Source organism: Hyperoodon ampullatus (assembly GCF_949752795.1).
Source record: "Hyperoodon ampullatus genome assembly, chromosome: 19".
NCBI lineage: Eukaryota > Metazoa > Chordata > Mammalia > Artiodactyla > Ziphiidae > Hyperoodon > Hyperoodon ampullatus.
Window position 1 is genome coordinate 10,571,610 of NC_136932.1, and position 20,406 is coordinate 10,592,015.

Here is a 20,406-nt window from a genome sequence, read left to right on the forward strand (position 1 = left end):
CCCCCCGCTCCTCCTCCCCTTCCCCTCCCACGCTGCCCGCTTCCCTTCCCTTCTGCCCCTCAAACCCTCCTCCCGGGTTCTGCGCTCCTCCCTCCGCCCTCCCTCCGCCCGGCCTGCCTCCTTCCCTCCTCCTCCCCTCCTCGCCCCGGGAGGCATCACTTCTTCCCGACCCGGAGGAAGACGCGAGCCCCTCGCGGGCGGTCACCACAGCCCAGCGCCGGGGCCGCCACTGCGCGCCGCGCCCGTGCGCCCTCGGTCCCTGCGTCCCCTAGCGCCACACCGCGGGCATGGGGCCCGGCCGGCCGGCCCCCGCGCCCTGGCCTCGTCACCTGCTGCGCTGCGCCCTGCTCCTCGGGGGTCTGCACCTCGGCCGCCCCGGGGCCGCCGCCGCTGCCCTCTCGGGTAAGGCGCTGCCAACTTGGCCAACTTCGGGGGCGGGCGGGGGGAGCGCCGGGGAGCGGGCCTCTCCCAACTTTTCCCTCCTTTTTTTATTTTTTTCCCCAGAAGTGTGTGTGTGTGTGTGTGTGCGTGTGTGCGTGTGTGACTGGGTTTTAAAAAATCGTCTCCGCTTTTCTGAAAGCGGGGGAGAAGGGAGGAGGAGCGCGCCTGGAGGTGGGGGGAGGATCTGAGTGGAACCAGATGTGGCGGGCGGCGGGGGAGGGGAGCCCGGGGGTCTCGAGCCGCCTCGGAGGAAGAGGGCGGGCTCCGGGAAGACCCCCGCGCCCGCCCTCTGGGACCACCCGGCGCCGGCCCTACCCCGGGCCCGGGGACAGGCAGGGCGCGTCCGACGAAACCAGAGGAGGCTTCAGGCCGGGCTCCTTGCTTTGCTCCAGGACCGATGATTACTGTTGTTTTTGAATTAGTCGTAAGGGCTTGTTTTCCTTTACCGGCACCTCGGGGATGTTTGTATTTTCTTTTCCACACTTGGTCTTCAAGGACAGCCTGTGGCATGCGGCATCCGCACCAGTTGAATGCAGCTCTGTGGGGCAGTTTTGTACCATCAGGAGGATGCAGCGACAGGCTGGGCACGGTGTGCGTGTGCGTGTGTGTGTGTGTGTGTGTGTGTGTGTGTGGTGTAGTGTTGTGTGGGCGGCTCTGGCCAAGCTGGCACCCCTCCAGAAGGGACAGATCTTGGGCGGCAAAAAAGCTGCTAAAGATGCAAAAACCCACAAAACAAAAACCCGAAGCTGTGCATTCTTTCTGCTGGTCTTTCAAAGGATGACAGTGAAGTGTGGGGACAGACAGACTCCTCACCAGGAATCCCAGAGGGAAAGGGAAAGATCTACTTCCTGGGGGGCTTGCAGGAGTCAGAGCTGGAACTGCCAGGGGGTGTGGTTATTACAGACCCGTTGCTGGGCCTGTGAAGCTTGGTCTTGCTTTACGTTTCATTTGGGGAGGGGGCTGAGTGAAAGGGGACAGTCAGTGCAGCGTGTGCACTTGTGTGCCAAGTCCAGACAGCCGCCTGGAGGATCTGGGGCCTCTAGCCACAGCCAGTGCTTGCTGGGTTGGCCTGCCCCACTGATGGCGTGACGTAGGCGACCAAGACACGTATCTGCTCGGATTGTGCCCGGATTGTGCCCGATTGTGCCGATGGGAGAGGTGGGGGCCAGGTGATGCATATTCACACCGGGCAGAGCCCCTCTGCTGAATTCCAGACCCACCCGGAACTGAATGTCAGGCAAAGACAAACCAGGAAGTACCTCCCTATCCACTGCAGGTCCAGGCACCCAGGCTGTTCCCCTGCCTCCCTGCATCTCACTCCTCTGTGAAGGCAGGCTGGGTGGGAGGGGTGGAGGAGCATGGCCATTCCAAGAGCCCCAGAGCACATTGTAAAGCCAGGCCCTGGGAGAGTTGTGGCCAGAGTGCTGACTCGGCCTTTTCCCCTAGGGAGCCTTTGACAGAGGGAGCTGGAGATGTCTGGTGAGAGGCCAGGTCAGGGAGGATGCCTGGAGTGGCCCTCTGCCTCGGGTCTCCTCCAGGGCCCCTTGCCCGTCCTCGGGCTGTGTCCCTGGGCTTGTATCCCCCATAGCCCCAGAGAGGCCGGTCCCCAGGGCAATGCATTGATCACCCCAGAGAAGCTTAGGTGTGGGCAGGCGTGGATGGAAGGGAGCTGGAGATGAGGGCGGGGGTGGGGTGGGTATAGCCTGGACTCCAGGGCAGCAGCTGAGCAAGAGGATGTTGACATTGTTGCAGGTACTGTCCCTGCGCTGTTCCCTCTGCCCAGAATACTCCTCTTCTAGCCGAATTCTTTCCTCATCCCCCTGTACCTGACGAATTAGGTGGTCCCTGGGAAGAATTTATCAGCACCAGGCTCCAGATGGCCCCAGGAAATGCTCGTGGGAGGTAGGATTCGGCTTGGCAGGCCAGTGCCGCTGGGGTGAAACTTACCCTGGGGGTGACGTGCACGTGGTGGCTTCCTGACCACCAGTAGGGGAGAGGATGGGGCACCGCAGAGCCCCTTGGGGGCGCCAGGGCAGCAGTGCCTTCTTGGTGTGGAATGGCAGAATCCATCTTTTGTCCACCCCCCGTGGAGTACCCAGAGGGGCGCCCTGCAAAGCTTGTGTCTGGAAGACCTCTTTGTTAATTACAGTATTGATGCATTTTTGCATCCTTCACTGCTCCATGCTGAGCCAACCACTTGGGGAGGAGGGAACGTACAGGGGAGGTGTAAGTTTCGTCCTTAGAGAAGCAAAAGAAACTGTGTGGGGCAAAGGGTCACCAAGGCCTTCTTCGGGAGGGAGGCTGGGAGGGACCAGGCTTTGCAGACGCGGAGAGGGGAGCAGAGAGGGCGAGACCGGCAAGGCGGCCTGGGCTGTGCTGGGGATTCTGTGGAAGCTTGCTGGGCTGAGGTGGAGAGTTCCTGAGTGGGGTGGGGGAGAAGCTCAAGCGAAGAGGAAACTGGCCAGCTTTCCGGGAGGCCAAGGTGGGGGAGCAACTTGCTGGCTGGTGGTGGGGAGCCCTGGAGAACCCCTGGGAGCTTCTGACCAGAGGAATGAGGTGCAGATTGGAAAGAGGGTTGCTGGGAGCCCCAGGCATCAGATATCCAGGTCCAGGAGTGAGGAGACCTTGGGAGATGTTGCTGTGGGGACAGACCCTGCTGTCTAAAGGACAGAGAGGGAGGCACCCCTTTGGAAAGGCAGCAGGTACTCGCTGCTGCTGCCAGAGTCAGCCGGACAGACGGCCTGCACTTCTGGCCTGGGTCCTGGTGAGTCATGGAGCCCAGAGCTTTCTTCCTGCCCCTGCACCCAGTCTTCCTTTCTCCAACCGCTTGCCTTCTGTGAGCTGCCAGGGCTGAGACAGTGCCCAGCTGAGCTGCGGTTAGTGCTGAGATCCAGCCCTCTGCTGGGTTGACCTGGACAAGGTGAGGGTGCAGGCAGGGGAGGAGGAGGCCAGGGTCTTGGTCCCCATTGTTCACAACAGGGAAATCTCATCAGTTTCCTGATGCCTGCAGGGTATGGTTGATTTGGGCCGGTGAGATGATTTCAGAAGCACCGTGACATTCTCAGAAGAGCATTCATGTGGATTCACCACTAATTTAAGCGTTAAATAGGAACCCTGTTGCACCCTTCAGAGGGGTGAAGTGGTAACAGCAGTGGCTGCCATTCTCCATGCTCTGGGCGCTGTGTGGCATACTGCAGGACAAGGGCTCTTCCATATTCACAACCCTGGGATGTGTTATCACCCATCTCACACACTGCCGGTCAACAGACTAGCGATGTTAAGTCGTTTGCGCAAGAACACACGGCTAGAAAGAGGTGAAGGCGAGATTCGAACCCAGGTGTAGCTACTGAGCCTGAGCTCTTAGGTACCAGACCACGCTGCGTCTCCGTAAAATGAACTTTGCCAGAGTGTGTGTGAGGAAAGGCTGGAAAATTCTGCTTTAGGGGCTTTTTCCCCCAAAGCCCCAAGTCCTCCAGAACATCCTCTCAATGTGTCCTCCTGAGAGGAACCCCGGGAAGGGGGGTAGAGTGGGCGGCCCTCTGTTACACCCCAACTGTCTGGGTGCTTGTCTCTTCCCCAGCCCCAGGGGCCCCAGACGCAGGGACGGAGCCCCCCTCAGTATCCTCAGGGGTCTGAGGTGCCTGCTCCTGAGGGACTGAAGGGGCCCGATGGAGGAGGAGCCCCGCTTCCCTGCGGTCAGGGATTCATATTTGTTCATCCAGTCAGAGGATGTTTACGGAGCCTGCGCGGTGCCGCGGGAAGGAGTCACTGCGGCCCGTTCTTGTGAGCCCACCTCCCCTGCACCTCCTGTGGGGGTCCCTGGACTTGGAGGGCCTGGGCATTGCTGACAGGAAGTGTCCCTTCCGGTTTAGTCCTTCACGAGATGACGGGGGGCCGCTTTCCTATGACTGGATCCTATAAATCTGGGGTGGGGGGCGGCCTTTGAGCGGTGATACAGCTCTTGGAACTCACGCCGGGCACTGCAGATGCCAGTCACTCCTCAGCTAGGGGCTGTGTCCTGAAAAGGCAGAGGGCATGAAGGCTGTGTAGTGGCATCTGCGGCGTCAGCCAGCTCCTCCTCTTAGAGGACAGATTGGGTTGGTCCCCCACCTGTGGCTCCATGTGGGAGTCCAGGGGTTACTTTCTTTCCTGCCCTTCCCCCTCTCCTTCGGACCCTCTGTCCCCCTCCCGAGCCCCTTGGGCGTGTAGACTCCTTCCATCCTGCCTGGCTGGGCCCAGGCTCGCTGCCTGTCCTCAGCTCTCCCCGCCCCACTTGAGTACCTCTGACTGTGCCTCCTGCCCCCGCAAAAGCCTTGGTTGTGCCGCAGGACGATGGCTCTGAAACCTCACTTCTTCCCAGTCACCCAGCCCCCCGCACCCTTTCCCTGCGCTCCGCCTTGGCGCTGCCCCTTGCTCCCGGAACCGTCACTGCCCGGCCTCCCTCAGGCCTGTGCACACACGCTGCCTCCGCCCGGAATGCCCTTCCTCTCTTCTTGCCTGGCTGCCACTGCCCCCTCCTTCCAGACTCAGGATCCTGAGAAGGACACCGAGGCGTCCTGGTCACTGCCTCTTGGGCTCACCTGGGCTAAAGGGACACAAGCTCACAGAGGGCGAACACGGGGATAAACCCCAGAAGGGAGGGGCTGCCTTTTTCTCTCTTTTTCTTGGGGGTCACTTCTAGAAGGTCATGGTGAGAAGCTGCCATGGTGGGCCTGGAGCTCCTACAGGGAAAAACAAGAAGCCAGTTTCCCAGCCTCTCCTGACATCCTCAGAATGTGTTTGGAAGGGGAGGTGGACACGGCGCTCCCCACTGTAGACTGAGGCTGGAGGGGGCGTGGCTGGGAACGCCCCGCCTCCTCAGTCTCATGTAAATCGGGACAAGGTCGGTGGGGCTGTAATGAATGCCACTCGCCAGCTGTGTGACCTCGGGCAGAGGCTCGAGTTTCTTCATTTGTAAAATGGGAAAAATAAAATAATAGCCCCTCGTAGGGATATCATAAGAAATGACAATATATGTATGAGTTACGTGGTACAGCTGGACAGTCACTTCTTAACAAATAATATTAAATTATTGCTATTTTTATTATTATTGGGAAGAGAAAACATGAATATCAAGGGACTTAAACATGAAAAAAACACAATCCTCAACATACAAAGCCCTAACTACAGCCACTTTTTTTTTTTTAATCAAAGTAGGTCTTTGATTCCCTTTACTGCTTGATGACATACCGTAAGGGCCTAAAAGTAACCATACTTTTTCTGAAAGTAAATTTAAATCCTAAAGAAAAAAAAAATCCATCCTCAGCTGTCCTTACCCCCCGCTTAGGCCCCTCAATTTACTTCCCTCCTTTTTTGCTTCTCTTCATCATGAAGCTTCTTCAGCTAAACTTCCTTTCAGAGCTGAGTTCCCTGGACTCTGCCTTTTCAGTGCATACCGAGCCGCCAGTCATCCTGCCTCACCGTAACCTGCCTCCTAAGGAGTTGCCTCCCAGCGGTCCTGGTAAATAGGCTTCCTAATTACTAAATGCAGCGCCCCTTTGCAGGCCTCACCCTGCAGCATGGGTGCTGTTGATAGCCTCAGTTTTAATGATGCATGCTCGGTGGAAAACGGTCAGACCATACAGGGGTAACGTAAAAAATCTGAGGTCCTCCCTGCCCTCCACACACACCCTAACAGTAACCACTGTCAGTAGTTGTTTAAACGGCGTAATCTTCCGTTCTTTATGCATATACACCCATATAAATACTCCTTTTACACAAACAGAACCACGTTTTATACTGTATAATACAATAAATTTTATTTAATAATATTCATGGCATTTCCATTACAGGCTTCAGAGCTGTGCCATTCTTAGTGGTCCTCAGTAGTTGGTAGGAAGGATGTACTTTTTTTTTTTTTTTAGCTGCTTCCCTATTGATGGACATTGTTTGAAAATTTTCTCTCCCTCTGGCCTCTGTGATGTGGTTTGCATCTGCAGTCTCTGCCTCCTGGCTTCCATCCTCGGTCCAGAGCCCACATTGTTGCCAGATTTGTGGTCCAAAAGGGCGGATTTAATCGCCAACAGAACAGAGTTGAATTGAGAATTTGAGGCCTTCCATGGTCAGGTTCCAGCCTTTCTCTTCAAACCCTTGAGCAAGTCAAATTCAGATGCCCTGAGTCCTACCCAGTGAAGCCCCCACTCCCGCTTTTCTCTTGGCCAGGAACACCTGGCTCCGCAGTTGTGCCTCTGGGTCCCCGCACATACCTGCAGCCTCAGCTGGAAGGAGACTTTCTCCCCAGACTCCTTTTCCATTTCATCACTGCCGCCCGTCTGGTGGAGCCCCTTCCTCCCCTCCCAGACTGTGAGCACCTCTGGGGCAGGGCTTTTTCAACCCTGCACAGCTTCCAGCCTTGGACACTGTCATTTAGTAAATATTTATTGAACCAAACAAAAAAAGACAGGTGTTCCAAAGAGCTCCCCCCCTAACACCAGTTTTACTGAATGTAATTGACATATAACATTGTATTGAGTTTAAAGTGTACACATAATGATTTGATATCTGTATGTATTGCAAAATGATCTCCACAGTGTTTAGTTAACATCCATCACCTCACATCTTTACAAAGTCTTTTTCTTGTGATGAGAATTTCGTTTGTAGTAGTGGAAAGGCAGTGAGTTTGTAGTAGTAGAAAGGCAATGAGTTTCCAGAGTTTTAGATGATGTCACAATCATGAAAAACATACGGCATTGAATTAAAATAAACAGAAAAAAAGTCCAGTGGACCGGAATACATTTCAAAAGTAGACTTAGACTGTTATAAGAACTTAATGTAAGATACACCAGAAGCAACACACTAATGGGAAAATGAATCTGTACTTGTAAATGCTATTGGACAACAGGATTATAATTTAACATTTTTAGTTTCAATTTACAGCTGATCACGAGAAAATTCAGCTGGCAAGTTGTCATGTAGAAAGTGCAAAGATCACTAGAAATTAAATAAGTCAACTTTAAAAAATATGTAATTAAACTAGTAAAAATAGAAAACCTAATCTTGGCGGAGCTGTGAGGCAACTAATATGTATGACTGGAGCTCGTAAATTAGTTCAGTTTTTTAGCATTCAGTCTTTCAGACAAGATGTAAGAAACTAGATATGTAAGACTTCATCTCCTTTGACCTCATAATTCCACTTGGGGAATTTGTAATGCATTAATCCCAAAGAGAAAAAAAATGTTCATAGAAGTGCTATTTATAATAGCAAAACAAATTTTGCTACTAGATGCCCAACAACAAGAGCATGGCTAATCAAGATATCTTAACACGATGGACAATTTACATAGTTCTAAATGACAAATATAGAATATAATGACACGTAATGCCAGGGACTTCCCAGGTGGTCCAGTGGTTAAGACTCCGCCCTTCCAATGCAGGGGATGCAGGTTCGATCCTTGTTCGAGGAACTAAGATTCCACATGAGGTGCAGCAGTGTGGCCAAAAAAAAAGAACTAATGCCAGTACATGGAAATATATCTAATAAGGAAAGTTATCATGACCACAAGGCAGTCATACAAACTAATATACACGCACGGGTAATAATTAAGTGAAATGCATGTCTGATCACTGATATGCATTTTCTCATTCATTTGGTTAACTGTTTTGTTTTCCCGAGCACTGACAATGTGCCAGGCGTGGTATTTGATGCTGATGACACCATGGTGAACAAGCCAGTCCTGAATCCTACCTTCCTGAAGCTTATATTTTCAGAGCAGCCTCTCCCCCCAGCCCCAAATGTAGAGGAACATTCTAGAGGCAAATGTGTGCTGATTTCATTTTAGGTGCAATTTTTAAGTTTGTTAGAAGGAAGATGGAAGCAATAGACTGCTTTGAAATCTCAGACACAGGGTTGGGAACCTGTCTGACTGCAGAGGGAACAGCACTGAGTCAGACCAGCTTGGTCAAATAGGAATTCAATAGGAAACGGCCTTGCAGTCAGTCCTGGTCCCTGAGGAAAGGATTTTCTAACTCATAGATGCTTAACCTCATTTCTAAGGATCTGAGGATCCTTGGTCACATTTGCTTTACCTCACTCTGTGTGTGTGTGTGTGTGTGTGTGTGTGTGTGTGTGTGTGTGTGGTGAATCTTTGAGTAGTTGTAGACGTGACATATCACACCAATACTTCACCATGTATCAACTAAAAACAAAGACATTCTCCTATAAAACCATAATACCATAATAACATCCAAGAAATATAACAGATACTATAGTTTTTTCTAATATGTAGTTCGTGTTTGAATTTCTCCAGTTGTCCCAATAATGTCAGCTATTGTTTAAGTCTAGGACTCAGTTTGGTGTCGTGTCTCTTCAGCCTCTTTTAATCTAGAATAGTTGGCCTTCTTGTCTTTTATGACACTGGATTTTTGATGACTTCAGGCATCAAATGTTTGGTAGAGTGTTCACAGTCTGAATTTGTCTGATTGTTTAATCATTAAATTCATGTTAAACATTTTTGGAAAGAAAACCACAGGTGTGGGACACAAATGTGTCCTTCCCATCGTGTCACATTGTCAGTTTGTTCCCTTATTGGTGACGCTGACTTTGATCAATTGGTTCATGTGATGTCTACCAGATCTCTCCACTAAAAAAGTACCTTTTCTCCTTTGTATTTAATAGATAATCTAAGGAACTATATTCTTTTTTTAAAGATTTTTTTTGATGTAGACCATTTTTAAAGTCTTTATTGAATTTGTTACAATATTGCTTCTGTTTTATGTTTTGGTTTCTTGGCCGAGAGGCATGTGGGATCTTAGCTCCCCGACCAGGGATCAAACCCACACCCCCTGCATTGGAAGGCGAAGTCTTAACCACTGGACCGCCAAGGAAGTCCCTAAACTATATCCTTTTCTTTTTTTAATAATTTAAAAAATAAATTTATTTTATTATTTATTTATTTATTTTTGGTTGCGTTGGGTCTTCGTTGCTGCGCGCGGGCTTTCTCTAGTTGCGGCGAGCAGGGGCTACTCTTCATTGCGGTGAGCGGCCTTCTCATTGCAGTGGCTTCTCTTGTTGCGGAGCACTGACTCTAGGTGTGCGGGCTTCAGCAGTTGTGGCTCACGGGCTCAGGTGCTCCGCAGTATGTGGGATCTTCCCGGATCAGGGCTCGAACCCGTGTCCCCTGCATTGGCAGATGTATTCTTAACCACTGCGCCACCAGGGAAGTCCCTAAACTATATTCTTAAAAAAGCCAAGTTGCTCACAGCAGTACTATTCATAATAGCCCAAAACTGAAAACTAGCCCCAAACTGAAAACTACCCAAATGCCCATCAACAATAGAATGGATAAATTATGGTGGCTCCACACAATTAAGTAGTATATAGCAATGAGAATGAGCAACCTACAACCACATGCGACAGTGTAGGCTCACAAAAATATTGAGCCAGATGCATTCATACCATATGATCCCATCGATATAAAATACAAAAAGGAGGGTAACACTGACCTATGCCGTTTGAAGTCAGGAGAGCAGTTACCCTTAGTGGGAGAAGTTGTAACCAGAGGGAGTCACAAATAAAACTTAGAAGAACAACAAACAGGGAGGAGATGTCTGGAATAGTTACGGCAAGAAGCTCACATAAGCCAATGAGAAAAACACAGGAACCTCCACTAGTTTTAAGGCATCTAAGATTAGAATACGTGAGCCAGTAAAGGCTGGGAACAGAATTCACAAAGAAGGAATACCAATGTCTAATATGCCTTTGGAAAATGTTTTAAATCACTAGCAATAAAAAAAAAAAAAAGGCAAGATATGCTTCACAAAGTGCCAACAAAGATTGATGTAGCAATATGGTCAATATATTATTTATAATTAAGAGAAATCTGCTTACAAGTTGAAGAGCAGTAATAGCTAGGAATGAGTAAGTGGAATGTGGTGTATCACGTCATGAAATAGCATCCGGCCATTAAAATGGTTTCTACAAAATTAAAAGATACAGAGAAATCCTTTTTCTAAAATATTAAGTACAAAAACAAGACTCAAAAACATTTGGGTGTGCGTGTGAATGTGATACATAAATGAATGTAACTTGTGTGTGAGGCATAGAGACAAGATGAAATTGGTAAAGATCCCACCAAAATTTAACAGAAGTTATGTCATATTCTGTTATATTATGTATTGATTATTTAACAGGGGTGATTTTTCTTTTTAGCATGTCTGTAATTTGCAGCAATGGGGTGGCAGAGGACAACTTTCTCTCTGTCCAACCAAGTGATTCCAGTCGCACCCTCCGCCCACTCCCATCACCTAACTGGTCCAAGCCTGCAGCACGTGACCCCACGGGGCCAATCAGAGTCTCGTGGGGCAGGGCGGGCTTTTCCCAGGCGTGAAGGGAGCCCTGCGGGGTCTGGTGCAGCACGGAGGGGACAGCCTGGCTCCAGGAGGGGAGAGTGGAACCTGGGTTCCGGGTGGGTGGCACTGAGACCCAGGCTGGCCGAGACCCTGGTTACAGTTTTCCCTAGCCACTCCAGGCCTGCCCCTCTTGTTTTTTTAAAATGATGAGTTGGAGTTGGGCTTCCGCTACTTGCAGGCGAGGAGGCCTGTGTAGGAGGGTCAGCCTCAGAGCGGCGTTTCCTGAAGGCGCGCTCAGGATGCTCACCAGCAAGAGCTGGGTCACCAGTGTAGGCACCCGCCTCAGGCTCCTTCCATTAATAGACCCTCCAACGCGAACCTCTTGATCTTGCACTTATCAGCGGAGCGTTTACAGAAGGGACAGCTGGAGAGGATGCAAACGCTGTAATACAAGTTTGCATTTCGAGACACTAGGACACGAAATTCTATAAGTACTAAATGGCCGTCCATACGGACAAGATTGGAATGCAAATCAAAAAGGTAGCAGTCAGGGAACAAGCTTTTGGAAGGCTTCCTCCTTTTTGAAAACCTTATGACGTTTCTATATAACACTGTAACAAGTGAGAGAAATGGAAACCGCGTTAATGGGTACTGAGCACGTATGGTCTTGAGCACGTAGAGTCTGCCAGGGTCAGTATTAGGCAATTCCACATGCGCTGTATTTTGTTTTTTACATAAATTTATTTATTTTGGCTGTGTTGGGTCTTTGTTGCTGTGCGTGGGCTTTCTCTAGTTGCTGCAAGTGGGGTCTGCTCTTTGTTGCAGTGCGTGGTCTTCTTATTGCGGTGGCTTCCCTTGTTGCGGAGCACGGGTTCTAGGCACGCGGGCTTCAGTAGCTGTGGTGCGCGGGCTCAGTGGTTGTGCCTTGCGGGCTCTAGAGCGCAGGCTCAGTAGTTGTGGCTCACGGGCTTAGTTGCTCCGCGGCATGTGGGATCTTCCTGGACCAGGGCTCGAATCCGTGTCTTCTGCATTGGCAGGCGGATTCTTAACCACGGCGCCACCAGGGAAGTCCCTGTATTTTTAATCCTCACATTCCTCTATTTCACGGATAAGGAAATTGAGCCAGATAGGCTGCGAGCCAGGATCACATATCTAGTGATTGGTGGGGCAGGGCAGTCGGTCCAGCTTGCTTCCCTGCATGGTCTGCTTTTATTTTGTAAACAAGTCTGCATTATAATATAATGAACATTTGCGAATCCACCACCTAATCCAAGACAGAGAACATTACAATACTTATATCTACCTATGTGCTTCTCTCTCTCTCTCTCTCTCTCTCTCTCTCTCTCTCCCTGTTCCTCCCACCCAGTCTCTATTTTGTGTTTATCCATGCCTTGCTTTAAAATTTTTTCATTCTTGGGGTATAATATAAATACAGGAAAGTGAACACACCATGTTCAGACGTTCAGCTCAATGAATTTTCACAAACTGAACACACCCATGTAACCAAGGGTCGGATCCAGCAAATAGGAACATTACCAGTATTTCAAATGCTTTTAAACATTTTTTCCATAACCTCATTAGACCATTAGACATGGATATTTCTTCTTCACGAATTGTCTGTTCATACATATTCTTTTTTTTTTTTTTTTTGTGGTATGCGGGCCTCTCACTGTTGTGGCCTCTCCCATTGCGGAGCACAGGCTCCGGCCGCGCAGGCTCAGCGGCCATGGCTCACAGTCCCAGCCGTTCCGCGGCACGTGGGATCCTCCCGGACCGGGGCACGAACCCGTGTCCCCTGCATCGGCAGGCGGACTCTCAACCACTGTGCCACCAGGGAAGCCCTGTTCATACATATTCTTGATCATCGCATCTGTTCAGGTTTTAGGGGCTTAAAATTACTGGGTCTCTATATTTTTCTCATTGGCCTATATGAGCTTCTTGCCATATTTGTTAGAAATCTCTCCCCCCACCCCAAAAAACAAAAACAAGGAAAAAAAAAAAAACCAAGGGACTACCCTGGCGGTCCAGTGGTTAAGACCGCATTTCCGCTGCAGGGGGCAGGGGTTCCATCCCTGGTTGGGGAACTAAGATCCTGCATACCGCATGGCGCGGCCAAAAAGTAGGGGGGAAAAAAAATATATCTTTCCCCTGTTTGTTGTTCATTTAAAATTTTTATTCCCTGGCGGTCCAGTGGTTAGGACTCCGGGCTTTCACTGCAGAGGGCCCTGGTTCAGTCCCTGGTCGGGGAACTAGGGTCCCTCAAACCACACATTGCTGCATCTATATCTATGTCTGAAGTATCTTTTTATCCCCCCTTCTCCTCCACACATTTGGCCTTGTTAGTAAGGTTTACAAAGCCCTTTGGGGTCAGACTGAGTTCTCTTCTTCCCTGGAAGGCTACTCTTCCCCCTTTTACGCACCCGGCACCTTTTCTGTTTCACTAACCCTCCCTCCCACAAGGCCCTCAGAAAGACAGTGTTACATATATATTTTTTCAGGATCAGAATACATTTTTATGATTGTAAAAAATGTTACCTATTTATAGTACACAATTCAAAAGGTAGAAAAAGTTACAAAAAAGAAAGGTTATCTAAAATTTCACCACTAAGAAACAGGCATGTTAACATTTTAAAGAATATCCTGCCAAACTGTGTCTCCTCTCCTCTCCTTTCCTCTCTCTGTATAAAACTTTACATAGATGTTTTAGTGTTGATTTGTAACATTCTTTCATACGTCAATATGTCATCAGTGTATTTCCACCCAATGCTTCCATGGCTGCGTAAGATTCCGTTGTACCGATGTCCCGTAACTAAACCTTGTTGGACATTCAGGTCATATCTCTTTTTAATTTCCAAACATGTAAATTGTAGAAAATACAAAGAGAAGAAAATAAAAATCACCAGGTATCCCATAAGTCAGTGGTAGCCACTGTTAACACTTAGGCATGTACAGTGTTTCTGAAACTCTGGTGAGCCTCAGAATCGCCTGGGAGCCTTGTTTACAATCCAGATATTCCTTCATCTTGAGATTCTAATTCAGTAGGTCTGCTGTAGGGCCTGGGCACTTGCTCTGTAAACAAGCAGCCCTGGCGATTTGGACACCCAAGTTTAATAACAAGAATGCACAAAGGTCTTTTCAGACTTTACTTGATTTAAAAGAAAATAGAAATAAGGTCATATTATACGTCCAGTTTTTTAAAATCAGTTACAGTGTGAACCTCTATTCATGTCGAAATACTCTTATAAATTGATTACTGTTGTCTGCATAGTATCCCATTGTGTGAGTGTATTTCAGTTGACACAGTCAGTGCCATATTGTTGGACATTAATTTTCCCCCAGTCATTGTTGTTATAAATAATGCTGTGTAGCAAAATCTTTACATAGATTCTTCATTATTTCTTTAAGTTAAATTCATAAGAAGTGAACTCTGGGTCAAAGGTCTGTGTTTTTGAAGGCTTTTGACACATGGTGCCATATTCTCCTCCAGAAGGGTTGCCCCCAGGGCTGCTGTCACCATGAGCTCACTTGTGTGGGGCAGTGTGGTGAGTTCCATCCGTGGTCTCAACCAGTCCTGCCAGCCACTCAGGGGTCAGCACCAGCACAGCTCCTGGCACATGCGAGGTGCTCAGTACTTGTTCTGTGCCGTAAACAGGAGTATTTCCTCCACTGAGCAGATGAGGACACTGAAGGATGAAGAGGTCGAATGACTAGTTCAAGAGCAGGACTTCAAACCCAGCCTTGAACCCAGAGCCCAAGCTCTCTTAACCATGCTGTTGATTTTTAATTAATATCAGAGAGGGAGGAACTGTGATGGTTGTGGGAGCAGTACTTTTTAAAATATGGTCCTGGGCTTCCCTGATGGTGCAGTGGTTGAGAGCCCGCCTGCCAATGCAGGGGACACGGGTTCGTGCCCCGGTCCGGGAGCGGCTGGGCCCGTGAGCCACGGCCGCTGAGCCTGCACGTCCGGAGCCTGTGCTCCGCAATGGGAGAGGCCACAACAGTGAGAGGCCCGTGTACTGCAAAAAAAAAAAAATTAAATAAATAAATTAATTAATTAAAAAAATATGGTCCTAAAAATATACTGAAGAAATCAGGAAAAGGGTGTGAAAGGGTGGAGAGAGAGAAGGGTTTGGAGGACCCTCGCAGACATTCCTTTGTAGGTCAAGTCTATTGTGTCATTGGAGGTCTGAGTGATGTCACAGTGATGGTGATGATGGGTCTTGTGCATACATCTGACCCTTTGTAGCTTCCAGGGCAAAGCAAGTCAAACGCACTGAACACTGAGCAAGGAGTCGGGTTCTGTGGGAAATGCAGAGAGGTTTGGTTCCTTCAGAGACCTTAAGATGCCCTGTGTCTCGCTTCCCTCAGTTTTATTTACTCTAGAAACATTATAATAATATAAGAGAAAGTTACACATCATCCCAACCTCCTGGCACAATAAATAATTTCATGTTTCCCTTATCTTCTTCTATTCATTGTCCATACATGATCTGCTTTTAAAGCAGGATGCAATTCAGAGGATGTTAAACCCTTGCCTATGGGACACAGGACAGCTTGCCTTTCCACCTCCCCTGGTCCAGCTCAGTTCAACACATTTGTTTGTTTGTTTGTTTTTTCTCAATTGCTATTTATTTGCCTTGTGTTCCCAACGTCACACCTGAGCCCAGCTATTCATAGGAAAGGGGACTCTGCCTCCTTTGCTAGGGTAGCTGGAGCCATTATCCTCCCACATAAGCTTTATTAGAGAGGTTTTTATTCATGGAATCTAGTAAACGTTTGCTTCCTCCACTGCTTATTCAAAGTCATTGAATATTGTAATTTTTTTGCATTAATCAGCATTATACCTACATGCATGCTGTATGAACAGTGGAAAGGAATGATGAGGCATGATGTTTACTCTGATGCTTTTGGTGGGAACGTTCATCTTATGAGGAAATGAACTGAGAACTAAAGCATTCTCCCAAGGAACACCTATTATGCATGCCACTGAATTTGCTTCTTAGTTTTTTTTTAACTTTTTCAGTTATTTTTCTTAATTAATTAATTTTTAAAATTTTATTAAAAAATAAAACATAATGGTACAAAAAGTTTGAAAGTAAAAGAATTGGAAAAGATGTACTGTGCAAACATAAACCAAAAGGAAATTGTATAATAACAGATACAGTAGACTTGAAAGCAAAAGCGTTACTAGAAATAAACAGGGGCACTTCATATCAACAAGTCCAATTTACCAGGAAGTTTTAAATTTTGTGTGCACTTAACTTCAAATTATATAGAGCAACAGAGCTACAAGGAAAAAATAGACAAATTCACTATCATAATAGGAGATTTAACATACTGCTCTCATTCACCGATAGAGGATACCTCTTTCAGAACCAGTAGACCCCCCAAAAAATTATTAAGTATATAAAAAACTTAAATAATGTGAGCAGCAAATTTGATTCAACAATCAGATATATAGTCACTATGCTCCAAAACTTTAAATTACAAATTATTTTCAAGCACACTTGGAACATTTTTAAAACTGACCATACTGTGCTATAAGGCAAATTTTAACAAATTTCAAAACACACACGTATTGAGCACCTGTTGTATGCCCTGAACTGGGGAGATAAATGGATAAGACATTCTCCTGCTCTGAAGGAACCATTTAATGGGGGAGAGAGACCCTAAAAGAATCATGTCAGTATCGCCATAGATCTCTCCCTGTAGGTCTCCCCAGCAGGCTGTGGAGAGGCAGGGAGGGTATTTTTTTTTTTTTGCGGTACGCGGGCCTCTCACTGTTGTGGCCTCTCCCGTTGCGGAGCACAGGCCCCGGACGCGCAGGCTCAGCGGCCATGGCTCACGGCCCCAGCCGCTCCGCGGCATGTGGGAGCTTCCCGGACCGGGGCACGAACCCGTGTCCCCTGCATCGGCAGGCGGACTCTCAACCACTGCGCCACCAGGGAAGCCCCCAGCTGCGTGTTTTGTGACCTCATTTTCCCTTTACGACTGCCCTTGGAGTTGATTTCTGCAGAACCAGAATGTGGTGGGGAGAACAGCATACCCCATGCTGCCCTGACCTCCCCAGAAGTACCCGCCTTTCCCCTGTCACACTGTCCATGGCCTCTTCTTGCATCTCCCTTCCAGATGCACCTGAAGAGGGTCCAAAAGCTCAGAAGTCAGAAACAAATGATAGTTGCCAGGGACCCACCCATGGGAATTGCGGGAGGACTCTGCATCTGGACTGTGGGTTTATTTTTCTTTTAATTCTTCTGAAGAGCAGCTTAAACACTCAAGTCCTTGGCTTTATTTACTCTTATCATTTCCTCTTATCCGGACTGCAGCATCTGCTAAGCCTGGTTCCCAGGCTCTCTGCTGTGAAACAGGCTCTTGAGCTCACAGCCCTGGTCTGGGCAGAAGATCTTCAATGTTAAAAAACAATAATGGGGACTCCCCCGGTGGTCCAGTGGTTAAGAATCTGCCTTCCATTGCAGGGGACGTGGGTTCAATCCCTGGTCGGGGAACTAAGATCCCACATGCCGCGGGGCAACTAAGAGAGCCCAGGTGCCGCAACTACAGAGCCCACGCGCTCTGGAGCCCGTGCACCACAACTAGAGAGAAGCCCACGTGGCAACGAAAGATCCCGCGTGCTGCAACTAAGACCCGACGCAGCCAAAACGAAATAAATATTTAAAACAAACAAACAAACAGAAAATAATGGCCTTCCATTACCAAATGCTAAAGGTACAAAGCATCTTTAAGCATTTTCTTCCTTAATCTTCCCAGAAACTCATGAGATTGGTCATATTGACGTCTTCTCCAAAGTGAGGCTTGCAGAAGTGAGGCAGCTGGCCCCAGGGCCCAAGAAGAGATTTGTACCTGGGTGGGTCCAGATTCCAGAGCCACCCTCCTAAGCCCTCCACCGTGCTTCCAAAGAAGGTGTGGGTAAGGAAGCTTCCATTGGTTTGTCATTGCAGAAGTCAGCAAGTGTTTAATCTTTGACATATAGTCTTAGGGAGATCCTAAAGGTTCCCAAGCAAAAAAGATTCTAAGTTCATTTAACTTTTGTGTTGAGAAGCCAGAGCTGGTGTGTTCAATTAAGAATATGCAGGTTAGGACTTCCCTGGTGGCGCAGCGGTTAAGAATTCGCCTGCCAATGCAGGGGACATAGGTTCGAGCCCTGGTCTGGGAAGATCCCACATGCCGTGGAGCAACTAAGCCCATGAGCCACAACTACTGATCCTGTGTGCCACAACTACTGAAGCCTGTGTGCCTAGAGTCCATGCTTGCAACAAGAGAAGTGCACCGCAACGAAGAGTAGCTCCCGCCTGCCCCAACTAGAGAAAGCCCGTGCACAGCAACGAAGACTCAACGCAGCCAAAAAAAATAATTTAAAAAAAAAGAAAAATTAGGGCTTCCCTGGTGGCGCAGTGGTTGAGAGTCCGCCTGCCGATGCAGGGGTCACGGGTTCGTGCCCCGGTCCGGGAAGATCCCACATGCTGCGGAGCGTCTAGGCCCGTGAGCCATGGCCGCTGAACCTGCGCGTCCGGGGCCTGTGCTCCACAACGGGAGAGGCCACAACAGTGAGAGGCCCGCGTACCGCAAAAAAGAAAAAAAAAAAAGAAAAAGAAAAATCAACCTATGAACTGGCTTTAATTTTTCAAAATTCTCAGGCTCTAAACTCCCTATTTCTTCTACTTGGGCTCCTCGGCAACTGAATGCTTCAGTGAGCTCGGTGAAGACCCGGGGTCACTTTCCACGCAGCGCCACTCTCTGACATTGCCCATCGTGCCCTCTCCCCCACCGCTCCATCCGCCGCCGGCCACTGGGATCGGCACACCCGCACTGGCTCGTCAACCCCACATCCCCCCGCTACTCCGTCACTAATTTTTCAAGGGCTCAACTCTTAAGTAGTTATTTTAAAAGGTGCCCCCAGAAAAGCAAAGCAGGAACTTCGGGTGGGAATCCCAAACTCAGACCCTTATCTAAATGTCCATGCTCTGGGTGTGAGCAGGTTTGTCATACGGTAAAGTGCCGAGGCAGCAACTCCAAGGAGTTGTTTTTCTCATCACAACTTTAAAAAGAGTGCCATCCATGCCTTGCTTCGAGAACCAAACAAGTCCTCCTGAACGCTGCCACGTCAGAAGGTCACGGAACTGCCAGCGAGTGGAGCAAAAGCTTGTGGTGAATCGTGTCAGGATTTCTCAGAATCATATTGTGCTGTGTTTCAGACACGTCTCGAGAAAGGAATGCAGCGAGTCACAGGGACATTGTGGTTGCTGGGCAGTGGAGCCTAATTTAGAGGGGGTCCCCCAACACACTTTTTTTTTTTTTTTTTCGGTTTTGAAATAGGCACAACCCTCTGGTCCTTCTTAATAGAGACCAGGATATTGAAGAATGTTTCTGCACTCTGATAAAAACAGTAGTGCCAACATGATAACATATGGCCATTCTCCTTCCACTTCAGTGTTGGAGTGGGGGGGTGGTGCAAAAGGTGTGGGCGGGGACTGTGGCAAACCGGTGAGCCCCCTCTCAGGTGGGCAGCTCCACCCAGAAACTGTGACTGGCGCCTTCCAGGCACACTGGCTCAGCATTGTCAGGCCTCCCAATGTTTCTGAGAGAAGCTGGAAATGCAGATTTTTATGTGACATCTCTCCAGTTTTCAATGCTCGCTCACTTTTCTTTCACATACCATGACGGCCAAATGCAACTTGCCTGTGGGTTATCAGTTTCAAGTACCTGGAATAGTTGTTTGGAACTGACCAGTCTTCCTGGTCTCGCATCTCTGCTCCGCCCCTTATTAACTGTTATCAGGAGGATTGATCTCTCAGTTATTTAATACCTGTTTCCTTATCTGTCAAATGGAGATAGGAATTTTACCTATTTCTGAGCATTGCTGTGAGGATTAACGAGAAAGCCTGGGAAGCCGGTGCCGGGTACCTAGCCAAGTGCATGGTAAGCATTAACTTGTATCATTATCTGTGGTCTCTTTCCATAAGTGCAGGGTGACCGTATGTCCTAGTTTGCCTGGGACAGCCCTGGCTCAAGCTTGTTGTAGTGCTGTAATTATTAGTAACTCCCCTTCTCGTTCTCAACATGAGACAATAAATGATATGGTCAACTTATATAAGCAGATACTGGTGTGATGCTGTTCAGGACTTGAATAAGGTTTAGTCCTAATGGAAAGGTCATGGCTCCAGTTGTTTGAATGTCCTTGGACAAGTCACTTAACCTTTCTGTGTTTCAGTTTCCAAATTTTAAAGGCCTGACAAGATGAATTCTAAGACCCTCCAGTTCATATTCATTCTGTCATTCGACATTTACTGTTGAGTCCAGACTATGGCAGGCAAATGCTGGGGACATGGAGAGGCCAAGGATAGAACCTGAGCCCTCAAGGGGCACTTAGCCAGTGAGGAACTTATTGTGTTGTGTGAATGGGGGGGGAGGGATCCTACCCTTTTTTTCTATGTTATTTGAAAGACTGTTAGTTAGAAATTGTTGGGCTTCCCTGGTGGCGCAGTGGCTGAGAATCCGCCTGCCAATGCAGGGGACACGGGTTCGAGCCCTGGTCCCACATGCCGCAGAGCAACTAAGCCCGTGTGCCATAACTACTGAGCCTGTGCTCTAGAGCCCGCAAGCCACAACTACTGGAGCCCG

At 48.6% G+C, this 20,406-nt stretch overlaps 1 protein-coding gene across 2 annotated transcripts in view; it reads left to right on the forward strand.

Moving 5' to 3' along the window:
- Positions 1-287: 287 nt before the first annotated feature.
- Positions 288-20,406, forward strand: part of MRC2 (mannose receptor C-type 2) — a gene marked incomplete at its 5' end in the record, with an annotated part of 52,422 nt that continues 32,303 nt past the window's right edge. For both annotated transcript variants that reach the window (XM_079726224.1, XM_079726225.1), the window contains one exon: positions 288-402. In XM_079726224.1, coding sequence (XP_079582350.1) covers positions 288-402 — 115 coding nt within the window. The remainder of the gene's footprint in view (positions 403-20,406) is intronic.